The sequence below is a fragment of the Dermatophagoides farinae genome, chromosome 10, assembly GCF_024713945.1.
Source record: "Dermatophagoides farinae isolate YC_2012a chromosome 10, ASM2471394v1, whole genome shotgun sequence".
In the NCBI taxonomy this organism is placed as follows: Eukaryota; Metazoa; Arthropoda; class Arachnida; order Sarcoptiformes; family Pyroglyphidae; genus Dermatophagoides; species Dermatophagoides farinae.
Genome location: NC_134686.1, coordinates 347,655 through 362,891, shown reverse-complemented (window position 1 = coordinate 362,891; position 15,237 = coordinate 347,655). Strand labels below are relative to the sequence as shown.

At 31.9% G+C, this 15,237-nt stretch overlaps 7 protein-coding genes across 9 annotated transcripts; 3 read left to right on the top strand and 4 right to left on the bottom strand.

Annotated features, from left to right (window-relative positions):
- The first annotated feature begins 191 nt into the window (after positions 1-191).
- On the top strand, positions 192-1,102 carry LOC124490914 (diphthine--ammonia ligase). The gene has a single exon (XM_047053495.2). The coding sequence runs from the start codon at positions 193-195 to the stop codon at positions 1,066-1,068; it is 876 nt and encodes a 291-aa protein (XP_046909451.2). The 5' UTR covers position 192; the 3' UTR covers positions 1,069-1,102.
- On the bottom strand, positions 1,062-2,293 carry LOC124490912 (dehydrogenase/reductase SDR family member 7). Its single transcript, XM_047053493.2, has 5 exons — positions 2,164-2,293; positions 1,950-2,099; positions 1,795-1,901; positions 1,496-1,738; positions 1,062-1,437 (listed from the first exon to the last, which is right to left on the bottom strand). Exons 1-5 carry the CDS (start codon positions 2,273-2,275, stop codon positions 1,093-1,095), a joined length of 957 nt encoding a protein of 318 aa, XP_046909449.2. The 5' UTR covers positions 2,276-2,293; the 3' UTR covers positions 1,062-1,092.
- On the bottom strand, positions 2,263-3,685 carry LOC124490913 (dehydrogenase/reductase SDR family member 7). The gene is made up of 4 exons (XM_047053494.2): positions 3,488-3,685; positions 3,265-3,414; positions 3,096-3,202; positions 2,263-3,024 (listed from the first exon to the last, which is right to left on the bottom strand). Exons 1-4 carry the CDS (start codon positions 3,594-3,596, stop codon positions 2,437-2,439), a joined length of 954 nt encoding a protein of 317 aa, XP_046909450.1. The 5' UTR covers positions 3,597-3,685; the 3' UTR covers positions 2,263-2,436.
- A 65-nt stretch (positions 3,686-3,750) lies between these two features.
- On the top strand, positions 3,751-6,144 carry LOC124490911 (uncharacterized). Its single transcript, XM_047053491.2, has 4 exons — positions 3,751-3,795; positions 4,246-4,835; positions 4,893-4,981; positions 5,046-6,144. Exons 2-4 carry the CDS (start codon positions 4,818-4,820, stop codon positions 6,070-6,072), a joined length of 1,134 nt encoding a protein of 377 aa, XP_046909447.2. The 5' UTR covers positions 3,751-3,795; positions 4,246-4,817; the 3' UTR covers positions 6,073-6,144.
- Positions 6,085-7,532, bottom strand: LOC124490910 (uncharacterized). The gene is made up of 2 exons (XM_047053490.2): positions 6,900-7,532; positions 6,085-6,830 (listed from the first exon to the last, which is right to left on the bottom strand). The coding sequence occupies exons 1-2, from the start codon at positions 7,381-7,383 to the stop codon at positions 6,148-6,150; spliced, it is 1,167 nt and encodes a 388-aa protein (XP_046909446.1). The 5' UTR covers positions 7,384-7,532; the 3' UTR covers positions 6,085-6,147.
- A 138-nt stretch (positions 7,533-7,670) lies between these two features.
- Positions 7,671-10,437, top strand: LOC124490909 (uncharacterized). 2 transcript variants are annotated; one of them, XM_075734453.1, is made up of 2 exons: positions 7,671-9,394; positions 9,491-10,437. In XM_075734453.1, the coding sequence occupies exons 1-2, from the start codon at positions 7,795-7,797 to the stop codon at positions 10,294-10,296; spliced, it is 2,406 nt and encodes an 801-aa protein (XP_075590568.1). In that variant the 5' UTR covers positions 7,671-7,794; the 3' UTR covers positions 10,297-10,437. The 2 variants fall into 2 exon arrangements, with proteins under 2 accessions (XP_075590568.1, XP_046909445.2); XM_047053489.2 differs by having other exon boundaries at positions 7,671-9,418.
- On the bottom strand, positions 10,410-15,020 carry Su(var)2-10 (E3 SUMO-protein ligase Su(var)2-10). 2 transcript variants are annotated; one of them, XM_075734452.1, is made up of 11 exons: positions 14,920-14,973; positions 14,020-14,756; positions 13,787-13,962; positions 13,498-13,714; positions 13,352-13,425; positions 13,132-13,292; positions 12,948-13,057; positions 12,623-12,889; positions 11,247-12,558; positions 10,748-10,949; positions 10,410-10,685 (listed from the first exon to the last, which is right to left on the bottom strand). In XM_075734452.1, the coding sequence occupies exons 2-11, from the start codon at positions 14,456-14,458 to the stop codon at positions 10,509-10,511; spliced, it is 3,135 nt and encodes a 1,044-aa protein (XP_075590567.1). In that variant the 5' UTR covers positions 14,459-14,756; positions 14,920-14,973; the 3' UTR covers positions 10,410-10,508. The 2 variants fall into 2 exon arrangements, with proteins under 2 accessions (XP_075590567.1, XP_046909564.2); XM_047053608.2 differs by having other exon boundaries at positions 14,020-15,020.
- Between the last annotated feature and the right edge of the window lie 217 nt (positions 15,021-15,237).

Genomic DNA, 15,237 nt, shown 5'->3' with positions numbered 1-15,237 from the left:
ACACACACACACACACAAAAAAAACATGAAAATGATAGCACGAGTAAAAAAAAAAGAAATCTTAGTCATGGCATGGGCAGCAGCAAAAACAAAAACAGAAAAAGAGAAAAAACAAGATAATCATCATCCGCTGATAGATCGATCGATGCTGCTCTCACCCAATTCATGCTATGCTTAATTTTTTTTCAACGCATGCGTTTCATGGCAATAACAGCTGTAATTTTTGTTTCCATTCATAAACAACAGTACAAAATTAGCACGTGTTTAATTTTTAAAATAATTTTTGAAATTTTTTTTTCCATATCGTTTAAAATAATGAAATTTGTTGCATTATTAAGTGGTGGAAAAGATTCCTGTTATGCAATGCATTTAATTGCATCCAATGAAGACAATGAATTGGTTGCCATTGCCAATTTAAAACCATCGGAATCAGGCAAAGAAATCGATTCATATATGTATCAGACTGTTGGTCAGGATGTTTTAGAGCTGCAAGCAAAAGCTTTGAATGTTCCACTGTATCAACGAGTGATTCGTGGTAAACCCGTAAATCAAGCAATGGAATATAATTCACCCGTTGCTGGTGACGAAGTTGAAGATCTTTATGAATTACTATCCGATATTCGTCATGATATTGAATTTGATGCCGTTTCATGTGGTGCAATTCATTCCAATTATCAGCGATTAAGAGCTGAAAATGTTTGTTCAAGATTAGACATTCAACTTTTATCACCACTTTGGGGACGTGATCAAACTGAATTACTACGGGAAATGATCGATTCTGGTATTGAAGCTATTTTGATAAAAACTGCCGCTTTAGGTTTGAATCCATGTCAATATTTAGGACGAAAAATTGATCATAATTTATATGAAAAATTGGTTCAATTAAATCAGAAATATCAACTTAATGTTTGTGGTGAAGGTGGTGAATATGAATCAATGACCATTGGATGTCCAATGTTTAAAAATAAAAAAATCATCATCGATGAATATCACGTTGTCGATGATGGCCATGATGATCAAATAGCATCTGTATCATATTTAAAACCAATTCGAATGCATTTGGAATAATAATAAAATGTTTTAATTTTTTTTTCAATTCAAATCTCGTAATTGTCTAATCATTCTTTCAGAAAAATATTTAGGTGCAATTTTTCTAAACAATTGGGGCATATATTGTGATACATAATGTGTCAGCAAAATTGGATGTCTAGCGATCCAGGCTTGATCTATTTTATTTGCTAATGCACAGGCCATCAAATAGGCACAACGATCGGTGGTCATACGATTACTTGTACGTGGTTGAATTTGCCGAGCGATTTCACCGGGTTTACCCGTAAATGCATTATAAAGAATATTGGAAAATGTTGGTCCAACACAAAACAATGTTATTCCAATACCTTTACGACCTAATTCATTGCGTAAACTTTCAAAATATCCCTTGAAAAATGGTGATGAAAGGATTAAAATATCAAACAAATCAATGAATGAAACTTACATGCAGAGCATGTTTAGATGCCGCATATGATGATACAAATGGTGAACCAATAATACCAGCAGTACTACTAGTTACACCAAATTGACCATTAGGATTATGTTCAAGAAAATATTTCAGAACAATTCTTGTTAAATTGATTAAACCAAATACATTCACTTCGAATAATTGATGATCGATTTCGGAATCAATTTCTGCAAACCAAGCACGTTGTGCACGTCCAGCATTATTGACTAAAATATCCAACTTGAACAAAAGCCAAAGCGTTCAGTTTTATCATTTACCAACAATCAAACACTTACTCGATTGAAATGGTGTAAAACTTTGTCAAACATTTTCTGATGACATTGACGATCGATAATATCAAATGACAAGACCATTACGTTGGTTTCGTCATAATTACCGATGGCTAAAAGAGATTATTCGTTAACTTTATCAATTCATCAACAATACTCACAAACACATTGTGCGGCCACTTCTTTCAATTTTGATTCATTTCTACCAGACAGAATTAATTTAGCACCAGTAGTAGCTAGAACATATGCTAAATGTTCACCAATACCGGATGATGCTCCGGTTATCCAGATCACCTTTCCTTTAAATGTACCTAAATAACAATAACAACAACAACAATAAATTGAAATTTAACATTAACATTAAATTCAACTAACTAATTGATTTTCCGAATTTCAATGCCCACAAAATTTCAAGATCATGATCAAGTTGAGAAAATTGCCATAAAAAATAGACAAAAACCAATAGAAAAACAATTAAAAATAACATCTTGTCATTTATTTTGCAGTAAACAAATTGAATAATGAAAGCAAAAACGATGTTTATGAATGTTTATAATAATAAATTTTGATTCAAATAATCTTGAGATGTTATTATCATCAAATAAAAAAAAATTTATTTTCCACGATTTATATCAATAAATCAACAATTTAACCATCACGAAATTCTTGACTTCTTTTTTCATTGAAAAAGAATGGAAAAACTTTACGAAAAATTTGTGGAAAATAAACGGCCAAATAATGAATAGTAAGTACCGGCTGTAACGAGATCCATGATTGATCGATTCGATTGGCCAATGCTACAGCCATCAGATATCCACAACGTTCACTTGATAATTTTCGGCTACTTTGGACTGGTTGTTTACCGCCGACAACTTTTCCAGTTTCACCAGTGAATGCTTTTTCCAATAGATTCGAAAACACTGGACCAACACAAAACATTGTAATCGAGATTGTTCGACGACCAAGTTCAGTTCGAAGACATTCAAAATATCCATGTAAAGCATGTTTCGAACCTGTATAGGAAGCTGAAAACGGTACACCAAGAAGACCAGCCGTACTGCTTGTCACACCAAATTGACCATCAATATTTTGTTCAAAAAAATAACGTAGCACAACTCTAGTCAAATTGACCAGGCCAAAAACATTGATATCGAACAATTGTTTATCAACTTCAGGTTCAATTTGAATGAACGATGCTCTCTGACTACGTCCAGCATTATTGATCAGAATGTCCAACTATAGGTGATTTTCAACCAGATAAAAAAAATGACAATTGATTGTCCCATCATCATCAAGAATAATTTTACCTTATTAAAATGTTGTAAAACTTTATCAAGCATCTTCTGGTGACATTCCGAATCCGTAATGTTGAATGGCAACACCAATACATTTTTGGAATCATATTTTCCAATTGCTGAAAATGAAAATCAAATTAATGAAGAAAGGAAACAATACTAAATCTAATCTACCACTTACAAACACAACGTTTGGCAACATCTTGAAGTTTTGATTCATTCGTTGCTGATAATACCAATTTACAACCAACCGAGGCTAGAACATAGGCTAGACCTTCACCGATTCCTGATGAAGCACCAGTTATCCATATAGTTTTACCTTGTAATGTATCTGGCAAACAAACAAACAGACAAAATAAAATGTCGATAAAATCAGAAGAAAAGAAAAATAAATTCAAAAATACCGATTGATCGTCCAAATTTCAGGGCAATATATGTTTCAAGATCACAATCTAAATGGTACCACCACCAGATAAATAAACCAAAAACCGGTAATAATAATAAGATGAGCATTTCGCTTGTTGTTTATCTTGTTGCCACACTAAAAATAATCTAGTAACATGAGTAGTACGTACCCAAGCGACACTTTGCGACGGCTCTGTTCGTTGTTATCATCGGCATTTAACATGACGTGATTATTGAAAAGAAAAAACAAACGCCACACTTCGAGGAAATAATTTACCACAATAAAATGTCATGAAATTGGTTATGTGTAATTGACCCTTTTCTTTTCATAATTTTTTTCTCTTTGAATGATCAGTAAATTCTTCCAATGGAGAGACAAAGCGATTACCTAAAATAATGATGGAAAAACTTTATTTATCTCTATCTATCTACATATATCTCGGTTGGAGAAAGTTATAATCTAGGCCATTGTAGATTGTTTTCTGTGTCAACAGTGGAAAATTTTAGGACAACCAAACATTAAATCAGATCATTTTTCTGACGATGATGATGATGATGATGAATTTCCATTTATAATAATGTGTTTTGACCACTCTCTTTTCTTAGAATATAATATAAATAATAATGAAGAAAAATCTCTTTGTTCAAATCTAAATTTGAATTTGAGTTTTCTATTTTTTTTCCACTTTCTCATCTCGGTCAACGAAATACTTTTGCGAAAAAAAATAAATTTCGTTCTTTATATATCTCAAAACAGGTCAAAGTCAAATTCAATAAAAATTCGGCTCTCAATTTGGATCACTAGGACATTTACAGGTGAATAAATGGATCATCACATCATATACACTTTTTGTTGAATTAGATCAATGTCGATCTGGAAAATTTTGATCCAAATTTATTTTGTTTGAATCTTTCTCTATTTCACTTTCATTTTTTTTTTTTGAATTATGTAATTGTTTTGTTTGTTTGTTTCCAATTGTCATTTGTCATGAAAAAGAGAAACGAAATAAAAAAAACTTGTAGAATTTCCTTGAAAAAATTTTTGTTAGGGCGTCATCAATCGTCGATTGAAAGAGCAGATGTGAGCAACTCACAAACAACAACAACAACAACAAAAAAATCTCTATATCCATCTCATCATGTCATCGTTTGTTTACAACATTATCATTTGTTTGAAATTGAAATTCTTCCTGATGCAATTATTTGCCAAATTTTCCCGGTTACCTTGAAATTTTTCACAAATAAAATCATCTATCATTCATTCATCTATCTATCTACAGAGATTCTATCTTTTATGAAATTTACCAATTTTTGTTTGTTTTGATTAAAATGCATCTTGATTATCCGGTAAGTCGAAAAAAACTTGATTCATTTAAATGAAGATAATCATTTCTATCGATATAGAACGTGCCTTATTGTGGTCCGACCAGTGCTCAACTTCAACCTGGTGCAATCATAAGAGCCAAAGGTTATTCTCAACCTGGATCAGATTAGTAAATAATAAATTTGTTTTTTTGTCTCAATTTACTGTAATAACAATTGTTTTCTATTTCTCAGTATGGCTATATCTTTGCAATGTGGCCCTTCGACAAATTTCAGTGATGATGTAGCTTTGTATTTAAGTTTGGCTTTTAATCCACCACCACGTGTTATTCGAAATTCTTTAATCGCAGGTCAATGGGGTCCAGAAGAAAGTTTTGGCGGTTTTCCCACCGCACCTGGTGCGCCATTCGAAATAATGATAATGGTTGAACCATCTGAATATCGAATAGCTATAAATGGACAGCATTTTACTGAATACAGACATCGTATACCATTCGAACGTATCACTCACGTCTCGTTGACCGGTGATGCACGAATCGATTCATTTTCAATCTGGTACAGTCAATCTGGTCCTTCCGGTCCTGGTCTATATCCAAACATACCTTCAGAATTGGGCGCTCCACCACCGTATATTTCTAATCCGGGATTTAATTCTAACATTGGTGGACTTCCTCCTTATCCTGCACAAGATCATCATATTCCATATTCAACGAGCACAACACCTTATCCACCACTACAACCAGATCAATACGGTCCTGGGCCTGCTTATGCACCTCAACCTCCGATGCCAGGAAATCCTCAAGCTCCCTATTATCCCAATCAACCTTATCCTACTGGTAGTGGCACATATCCACCACCACCAACCCCCTCGCATGATCAAAAATCCCCGAGCAAAAGTGGTGGAATAGGCAATATGTTAGGTGGTGCTTTAACAGGTGTAGCTGGAGGTATAGCTGCCAATGCTATCGGAAAAAAAATATTTGGAAAACATCATCATTCAATGGTACCAGGAATTGCTTCGGGTGTAGCAGGAAATATTCTAAGTGGTGGTGGTGGTGGTCATCATGGACATCATAAACATAAACATAAGAAATCAAGTGCAATTCCTATTGCTGGAATAGCAGCAGGAGCAGGTGCTGCAGCATTAGGAGCTACATTATTAGGAAAAGCATTCAAGCACAAACATAAAGGATCCTGGTCACATAAAGGTTGGGGCGGTCATCGTGGATCATCATCAAGTTCAAGTTCTGAAGAAGAATAATAATGATTTCCATTGTGATAACTTTTTCATTCTCTATTGATTGTATTACTTAATAAAGTTTTTATTTCTATCATCTCATGTTGGTGGTGAAAATAATGGCGGTGAATTATTATTGGATCTAGTTTCATCTTCTGGATCAATTGTAAGCATAGCACGTTCAATAGTTTGTCGTATTTGTCTTTCCATTCGTTGTCGTCGTACATTGCCACGTGGTTTATATCGTAACCGTACGATAATATACATCATTATTAGAATGTAAAGAATCATAAACATTGCAATACTATTGGCTAAAAGATTTGCTTGTGAACGTAGTTTAGTAGCAGCATTCAATTCAATCGATGATGAATTATTTATCATCATTAATGATTCTATTTCGGATGATTCCAATGTAGTAGAATTTTTTGTCACTATATTTGTCATTGATAATAGTTGATTCAAACCCAATAAACAAGTAGTTCCGGCAATAATTAACGTAGCAATGCCAAATAAACGAACCGCAAATACCATATCCGTACGTTGACGTTCATTTAGATCTTGATTATTATCATAAACATAAATTATATATGAAATATAGAAACAAATCATCAACCATGTTAATATGCCAAACCATGAATGCATTGATTGTAGATGGGGATAGTTCATTTTAAAATGCCAATAGATTGTAATGCCTGATCCAATAAAACCGATTAAAAATGTCATTACAATCAGAAATAGCCGTGCATTGGTGAGTTTTTTTGATGAATTTATAAATAATATGGCTAGAATATATAATAATAAACTGAATTAGAATTTATGAAAATTTGAGCAATCACAATTTTACAACTTACAATTGGCCAATGTAAAAATCATACTAAATGTCATAATCAACGGATGAAAATTGATAATTCTATCGACATAATTATAACCATCACCATCATTATCATTTGGAATCAAACTAAATCCACCAAAATATTCAATCAGCCAACAAGCCAATAAACTTAGGATGATCAATGCAAAAAATTGTGCAAGAAAATATAAAAGACAATTCAATCCATCGGTGGCATCAACATGATTATTATTTTCTTGGTTGATTTTGGCACGAATTTTAATTTTTTCAATTGGTGTTGAACGTATCATTTGCCGTCGTGATGGTGAGGCTGATTTTTTTCTTTTTCTTTTTCGAGAACTATTTAGATCCAATGATGATTTGATTGGCGGTTCAGTTGTAGTATCCGTTACGGTGACAATAGCCTCATTATCATCCTCCTGTGCTGGTGATGATGGTGATGGTGGTGGTGGTGATGATGATGGAGGAGAATTTGGCGGTGACATTTGTCCGGGTTTATCACAGATCAAAAAACAGCTGTTGAAACTTATTGTTTTTTGTTTGTTTGTTTGTTTGATGGTGTTGAAACTCAAACAAAGAAAAATGATGAAATGAATTCATTCTCGACAAAGCATTTTTTTAATGTTTCGAGATTAAAAATAATTCGATTATCAATTGGAAAAAAATTCGCGAATTCGGATGTAAAGAATGGAAAAATTTCAATCGATAAATATCGAATTACTTGTTTGTAAATTGGTCATAAAGTTTTATTCCTATGTCAATTTATTTGTATTTGATTCGCCGTAATTGCTCTACAAATTTTATCCAATTTATTTAATCGATATTTGACATCGTTTTATCAATTATTGATAAGAAAAATATCGAAAAATAAGAATAAAAAGAATTCTTCGAATAATATGAATCCAAACAATATGAGGAAAACATTAGAAATGGATGTTGAACACGAACTATCGTCGTCGATACATAAAAAGGAATCGATAATAAAAATTCCAATAATAACACCATTATCATCATCATCATCATCATCAGCATCGAAAATGTCTGAAACGTTTGATGAACCGACGACTATACGAAGTTTAACCAGCGATACTTGTGAGATAAAAACTTCAACAACACAACAACAACAACAACAACCTGTTGCAAAAGTAGCAACAAAGTTTAAAATAAAATATAAATCATTACCACGAACGACAACAATAACAACAACAAAGCAATTGGAACCATTGTTATCATCAAAACTTGGATTTGGTATTCCACGATCAAATTCTATTTCATTTGAAAAAACAAGTGATGAAACAGAATCCAAGTCGATAGCGGAAACTTTATCAATAACATTGAAACCAGAAAATACCATCAACAATAATAAAACCATTCAAGTAAAATCAAAACAAACTTTTCCAGAACAAGAAATGATAAAATTTGAACGTAAACCACCACCACCTCCTCCGCTGGCCATAATCAAAGCAGCTCCAGTTGTTTTGACGAAAAAATCTCCACTTCGACCACCACCACCACCACCACCATCACCATCAATTTCTAGTAAAAGTGGTGGTGGTGAAAAAAGTTCAATTATTCGTCGTGTTTCATCAAAATCTAAACGAAAATCACTCAGTTCATCACTGAAACCAAAACGACAATCATCAGGAGAAAGAAGATTATTGAAAACATCATCAGCATCTAAAAAAAGTTTAAAAAATTCAACAATAAAAATTAATAATAACACAGTAGTACCCACTACTACTGCTATACAGCAACGGCCCAAAAGTAGTAGTACTAATAAACCACGTTCTAAACCAAGTTTAAAATCAAAATCTAAAAGTATCAAACGTCTTACACATTCGATGAAAAACATGAATGAATCATTGAAAAGTGTTTCTATTAAACGAACAAATAGTAGACGATCGTCATTGAAGAAACAAAATTTAAATTTGAATAATGACAAAACTACTGCAGCAGCACCACCGATGATGATGGTGGTGAAAGAGCAACAATCTGGCCCGAAACCTGCACTTCCTCCTCCTATTATGAGTGTGGAAAAAGAAGAATTAATAATCGTACGACAACCATCAAAATTATCACCAACAACATCTCCATTATTATTGGAAAAATCATCAATTACTGAAACAATGAAATCTGATCCAACAGCAGCACAAACATTTACAACCAACGATGATGATAGCACCACTGCTAGATCATCAACTAGTCATAATGATCGTGTTACAGTCATAAGAGAAGTGCATAAAAATATTTCCGGTGAACCAGTAGTGGAAAAAGTTAAAGCAAAAATTGTCACATCAACTGGATCAAAATTATCCGATAACATTGCCATTGAGAAAGAATCTTTGATTCATAATTGTATCATTTATATTCTTTCGCAAATATTAGCTTCCATTCTTCTGGTACTATTTTGTTCATTGATCATTCAACATTTTGGTGGCTTCCCATACGAAATCCTCGAACATTCATTGAATTATCATCCACTATTTATGTTTATCGGTCTAATTTTATTTCTAGCCAATTGTAAGTAGAATATTCATCCTTCTTTTTTTTCTCATTATTAATTAACTAAACTTTTACTTGTTGATTCTTTAGCATTAGTAATGGTTACATCCAGACAATTAACCAATATATGTCGATTACCATTATTAATTGGAACGTTAGTATTGCAATTAACTGGAACTTTTATCACGATTTATTGGCACGCTAAAAAGGAAAAGTCACATATGCAATCAATGCATTCTTGGTTTGGTTTAATGACGATTATTTTATTTCTTACATATTTGGCTGGTAATATCTATCTTTATAGTAGACATGAACCAAAAAAAGAAAATGAACGACAAAAATTTCTGAATCGAATCAGTAAATCAATATTCTATGTTCGTATGATTGGTCTTGGTTGTTTAGTTATGGCATCGATCACATGTCTGTTGGGTCTGAATCAATTTGAAGATATTTTCAATGGTATACCATCTGATTTGGAACATAGTACAACAGGCAATCCATCATCACCAAGATTATTGACAAATATTGCTTCAATATTTTTAATCATTTATGTTGGTTTCATGGCCTATTTAATCGCACGACAACGTTATCGATCATCGGAAACTATTGAATTTGAAAAACAAGTACAAATGGCCGTTGATAATGCAATGCAACAAATGGATGCTAGCGGTGTATTTAATAATCCAGATGAAAGATCACGATTATCATTAAAAAGTGATGATGATGTTCGTAGTCTAAGTCCAGAAAAAAATAATCGTCATCGTCATCATCGTCGTCGTCGTCGAAGTCGAAGTGATGTGCAAGATTCACTTAAATCACCTAGGATTTCTGTTTGTGAAAATACACAAAAATATTCGACATCATCTTCATTGTTAAAATCGATTACAATCACTTAGTAGTCAAGTTACTAAACAAAATAATCTTCATAGACTAGACGCACATTGTTTTTTTTCTGTAGAATTAGTAGTCTCTCTTACAAATTTACAACAACAACAACAACAAAAAAATATTAAAAACACAACAAATTTTTATTTTTGTCGATTCACATTTCGTTAATTAATTTCAAATAGAACAAATGGTATAAATAATAAAATCCTTAATTAATATATCATCGAGGTTGTAATAATGAATATTTTGATGATTGAACATTGATCATGGATGAATTGTTGATGATCGCAGATGATGATGATGAAACAGATGAAAGATTTGTTGGTGTTGGTGGTTCTTTTATAGTCATTGTTGATGATGATGACGATGATGCCGATGTTGAACGAAGAAAAGGATTCTGTCATAATGGAAAAAGTTTAATTCGATTCCACGTACGTAATTGGCAAACAAACAACATACCAGATCATTGCCAAGAGCTAAACTTAATGGATTATTTACATCAGCGAATAACCAATATGGATCGGCGGTTAAATTCATATCGTTTGGGCTGAATAGGTCAGAAGCTGTTGTAAATGCTCCAGGATCGGGTTTGATTATTGGGCAAATATTAGCGTTGTTGTTGTTGCTGCTGCTGTTGCTGTTCGAACCAATAAATGATGATCTGAAAAATTTGAATAAAATTTCAAAATAAAAAAAAGGAGGAAAGGAAGAAACAAAACACAAACAGTCGATTATTTCGATTATAACTATCGATAGTATTGGTTTGGATTTAATTGGAATTTTAAAGCGAATTATTGTGTAAATACAAAATTTTTTTTTAAAAAAAGGGGTGATATACATTAATAAATAAAAAATCCATTTTTTTTTGTTTAGTAAAAGTTAAGAACAACAAAAATAACACAAAATCTTTATTGTTTTTTTCCCATTTTTTTTTTGTTTGAAACATTATTTTACGTACGTCAAATTGCTATTAGTGGAAAAATTTGCAGCCGCCGAAGATGATGGCGACAACGGCGACGGATGATGTATATTAATAAATGGATTACCAGAGATAGTATTGCCATTTGTATCATCAAAATTAGAATGATGATGATGATGATGATGTTCTATGAATGGATTATGATGATGGTGACCAGCGCCGTTATTATTGTAATGATGATGGCCATTAGTTGTAGTTGCTGTTGAACTATTACTATTGGTGGTTACTGTGCTCGATGTTTGTGTCAAATAATGACTCAACAATGGTGCATTGTTGTTAGTAGATACTGATTGTGAACATTGAAATTGCTGCTGCTGCTGTTGAGCTGCTATAAAATTCTTGATTCGTGGATTAAGGCTTTGGGGGGCATAATTCGAATGGTTTCCACCATTTGTATTTTGAAAATTTAAATAACAATTATTCGTTCCATCATTATGATTAATAATTGGTGATTTCTGCTGCTGTGTTGTTGATAATGAATTTGGAACATGGTGATGATTAACAATTGCATTTGGATGATGCATAGGAGCACGAATACATAAATCAACTGCTGGCATTCCAAGTTTTGGTTGATTAGTTCTTTGTTGTTGTTGCATGTTACCGCCATTCATATGATGACCATGTTGATTTTGAATTCCATTATTGTATGATCTTTGTTGTTGCTTAAATTGAGCATATTGTAATGATGCTTTACATCGATAATAATTTGTTGTTGAATTTCCCAATGATGATGATGATGATGATAATGATGAAGAAGCAGCATCGACATTTGGATTTGAATTGGAATTTGTATCATAGTTTGAAGAAGCTGTTGTAGGTGTCGGATACAAAGGATTTTCTAATCTTGTTTCTTGATTCTGTTGTTGTGGTGAATATTGATGATTAGCAATACTATTACTATCGTAGCTATTACTGTTAGCATTTTGTTGTGAATTTGAATGATTCGTCAAAGTAGCTTGATGATGATGTTGACCGCTATTATAATTTGGATTTGTCATTTTATCAAGCCCATCAGCTGTTGTTGTTGTTGTCGTCGTAGAATTTCCACCATGAGATTTTGTATTGTTGGTCTGATTACTACTGCTGCTACTATTATTGCCACCTCCAGATGATGATGAATGATTGGAAAATCTTGATTTACGATTATGAGCTTTATTGTTATTGTTATTAGCTGTATTGTTAATCTTTTCAAAAACAATCATACAATCATCATCTGAATCGTCACCAGCATCATCCATTTTAAATTCATTATCATTCGATGAAATGGAATCAACACGTGGATAGTTTGAATCTAGAAAAATAATTTTTAAAATGAAAAAAAAAATTTTCAACTTTAAAAACAAAAAAAAACTTACAATCAGTTTGTGAAATAATCGTAGCACTGCTACTTGCATCAGAATTATTATCCGAATTGTTATTCTTTTCACTATCAACACCATCATCATTATCATCATCTGAACTATCAATAGTGATCCATTCAATTGCAGGCTTTTTATTTGTACTGTCCGTTGTTGTTGACTTTGAATCCAATTTAGGTTTTTTATCTTCATGATTATTTGAACATAATGAAGAATCTGAACCATTTCGTTTAAGATTTGAAGAAGATGAATCTTTTTGTGATTCTAGAGAAAAAAATAATAATAATGAATCAGTGTTGCAAAAACATTTATAACCATCTACCTTTACTGTTGATTTGAACACCATTTTTTAAGCATTCAAATGTACCATCAGGAAAAATTTGAGCTTCATTTGATTCCTGTGGCAAATTCTGTAGTATACGAGAGACTAGTCTGTAAAAAATCAACAGATTGATGTTTAGAAAAATGATAGGCGATAGATAAAATTAAATTCATCACAAACATACCCATCGATAATTAAATCATCAAATTTAATATAAATCTTACATATAGGACATTTCCATCTAGGTGTAATATCATTAATCGAAATGAAAGCTTCGCCATCAAAACAATGGACATGATCACAATGTTTAGAACGTGATGGTATCTTCAATCGTAATGAGGTAAGCTGTGAAATTGAAAACAAATATTTGATAAAATTCAATCAAAAAAACAAAATATTCATACCGGACATAAAAGTGAAACTTTCATAACATTATCGCAAATAACATCGTCATCATCGCTATGCAATTTCTTTTTAACTAAATTCCATAATTAAAGTGAAAATTAAAATCGTTATGATTCAAACAAACAAAACATGATTGTATACAAACCTAAATCAATCGATAATTTCGTATCATATGGACCTTTATCTTTTAATAATTTGAGTAAATTTTTATGATCGATTTTTCTCATCAGGAAAACACCATAATAATAATTGTCAGAAAAATCATTCTGATCAGAAATAGTGGCTCTGATGAAAATTTCATTTTTTTCCGCTGCTATCCTTTGCGTTATATCATATGGTGCAAATGTATATTTATTTTTTATCTAGAGATGGAGAAAAAATTGTTTAAAAAATTTGCACATATTATTTTTTTTCAAAATAAAATGAAAACATACCGTAAAAGTGCAATCATTGATTGTTAAATTAAATGATTTTGGCAAACAATCCATTTGTTCACAAGTACTGGTAGAGTATTTACAGAAACGAAGAAATACTTTAAATTGATCACCTAATGGTAATGTTGATACCAATGTTGAACGAAACGAATATCGATGTGATTCGCCTAATTTATCTAATAATGGACAATATTCATGTGTTACAAGAATTTATGATGAATTTTACAACTTACTTATATATTGAGGTTTTATTAAGGTTCGAAGTTCTTCATATGAATTAAGCTTTATAAATTTTACAAAACTAGGTTGAATAATGTATTTATCGAATGCTATTGATGGCAATGTCATTATGGAATTATTATTATTAGTATTAGTATTATCACCACCACCAACAGCACCAGTAATATCATCCAATAAAGGCATTGAATAAACTTTTGCACAATTTGATTGTTGCTGTTGTTGATATGAATTCAATGAAATCGATGATGATGATGGATTAGTTGTGTTGCTATTGTTTTCAAAATGACCAGACATACGATGTTGTAAGCCAAAAAATTCTTGATTTTGATATTGTTGTCCAGATACTGGTAAAGAATGATGATACGTTGATGATGAGGCGGTGTTGTTGGTGGCCGCACAAGAAGATGATTGATGGACCTGTACCGACACCATTATGATTTCGTAATTGTGGATTCATAATTGATCCTGTAGTAATTTTACATGTACGGCTATTATTCGAAATAGATCTCGATGAACGAGTATTTGGCATGGTCGCATATGATGATGATGATAATGAATTTGTATGTTGTGGATGATGATGATGATGATGATGATTATAGACAATGTTATTACGTGAATTTCTCGTAGTAGGTAGATTATGTTGTTGTGAATTGTGATTTGATGATGATGATGTTGATGATGATGATGATGAACGTGGATTTCGTGGCATTTTTCTATTTCCTGGTTTTTTCTGTTATTTTATTAAGAAGAGAAAAAATTCTTAATTAAAAAGAATGAATGATTTGAGAACAGTAAATGTTCTCAAATCTTCGAGAAAAATTTGATTCAATTAATTCACAGGTTTTTTATGGTAAAATGAAATATGGAAAATTATCATTTTTGTTGGCAATTACGATTACGATGAAACATCATGCTTCAAACTTTCACAACAACAGACCAGTGTTTTTATTTTTTTTTTTTTTTGTTGTTTCTGTCTACCTCACTCTCTCCTCATTACTTTGCACGTATATGCAGAACTCATATATATAAGCTATATTTCTGAACATTTTTCTTTCATATATACACATATAAAAATTGAATGAGTTTTACATAAACTATCTCTGGATCGCTTTGAAAAATTCTGAAAAACTTTTTTTCATTTACGTCATTTATGAATGAATCTTGAAATTTATTTGCACAATCAAATTTTTTTTTCATTTTTTTCAATTTGA

Excerpts from the sequence above, each read along its gene's own strand:
- LOC124490910 (XM_047053490.2), bottom strand. The coding sequence starts at position 7,383 with ATGTCACCGCCAAATTCTCCTCCATCATCATCACCACCACCACCATCA. Across the intron at positions 6,831-6,899 it reads GATTTTTACATTGGCCAATT|CCATATTATTTATAAATTCA; the intron begins GTAAGTTGTAAA and ends TATATATTCTAG.
- LOC124490914 (XM_047053495.2), top strand. The coding sequence starts at position 193 with ATGCGTTTCATGGCAATAACAGCTGTAATTTTTGTTTCCATTCATAAA.
- LOC124490909 (XM_047053489.2), top strand. The coding sequence starts at position 7,795 with ATGAATCCAAACAATATGAGGAAAACATTAGAAATGGATGTTGAACAC. Across the intron at positions 9,419-9,490 it reads AATTTTATTTCTAGCCAATT|CATTAGTAATGGTTACATCC; the intron begins GTAAGTAGAATA and ends TTGATTCTTTAG.
- LOC124490913 (XM_047053494.2), bottom strand. The coding sequence starts at position 3,596 with ATGCTCATCTTATTATTATTACCGGTTTTTGGTTTATTTATCTGGTGG. Across the intron at positions 3,415-3,487 it reads GAAATTTGGACGATCAATCG|ATACATTACAAGGTAAAACT; the intron begins GTATTTTTGAAT and ends TTTGTTTGCCAG. Across the intron at positions 3,203-3,264 it reads TGTTGCCAAACGTTGTGTTT|CAATTGGAAAATATGATTCC; the intron begins GTAAGTGGTAGA and ends TTTCATTTTCAG.
- LOC124490911 (XM_047053491.2), top strand. Across the intron at positions 4,982-5,045 it reads TCTCAACCTGGATCAGATTA|TATGGCTATATCTTTGCAAT; the intron begins GTAAATAATAAA and ends TCTATTTCTCAG.
- LOC124490912 (XM_047053493.2), bottom strand. The coding sequence starts at position 2,275 with ATGTTATTTTTAATTGTTTTTCTATTGGTTTTTGTCTATTTTTTATGG. Across the intron at positions 2,100-2,163 it reads GAAATTCGGAAAATCAATTA|GTACATTTAAAGGAAAGGTG; the intron begins GTTAGTTGAATT and ends ATTGTTATTTAG. Across the intron at positions 1,438-1,495 it reads CATCTAAACATGCTCTGCAT|GGATATTTTGAAAGTTTACG; the intron begins GTAAGTTTCATT and ends CCATTTTTCAAG.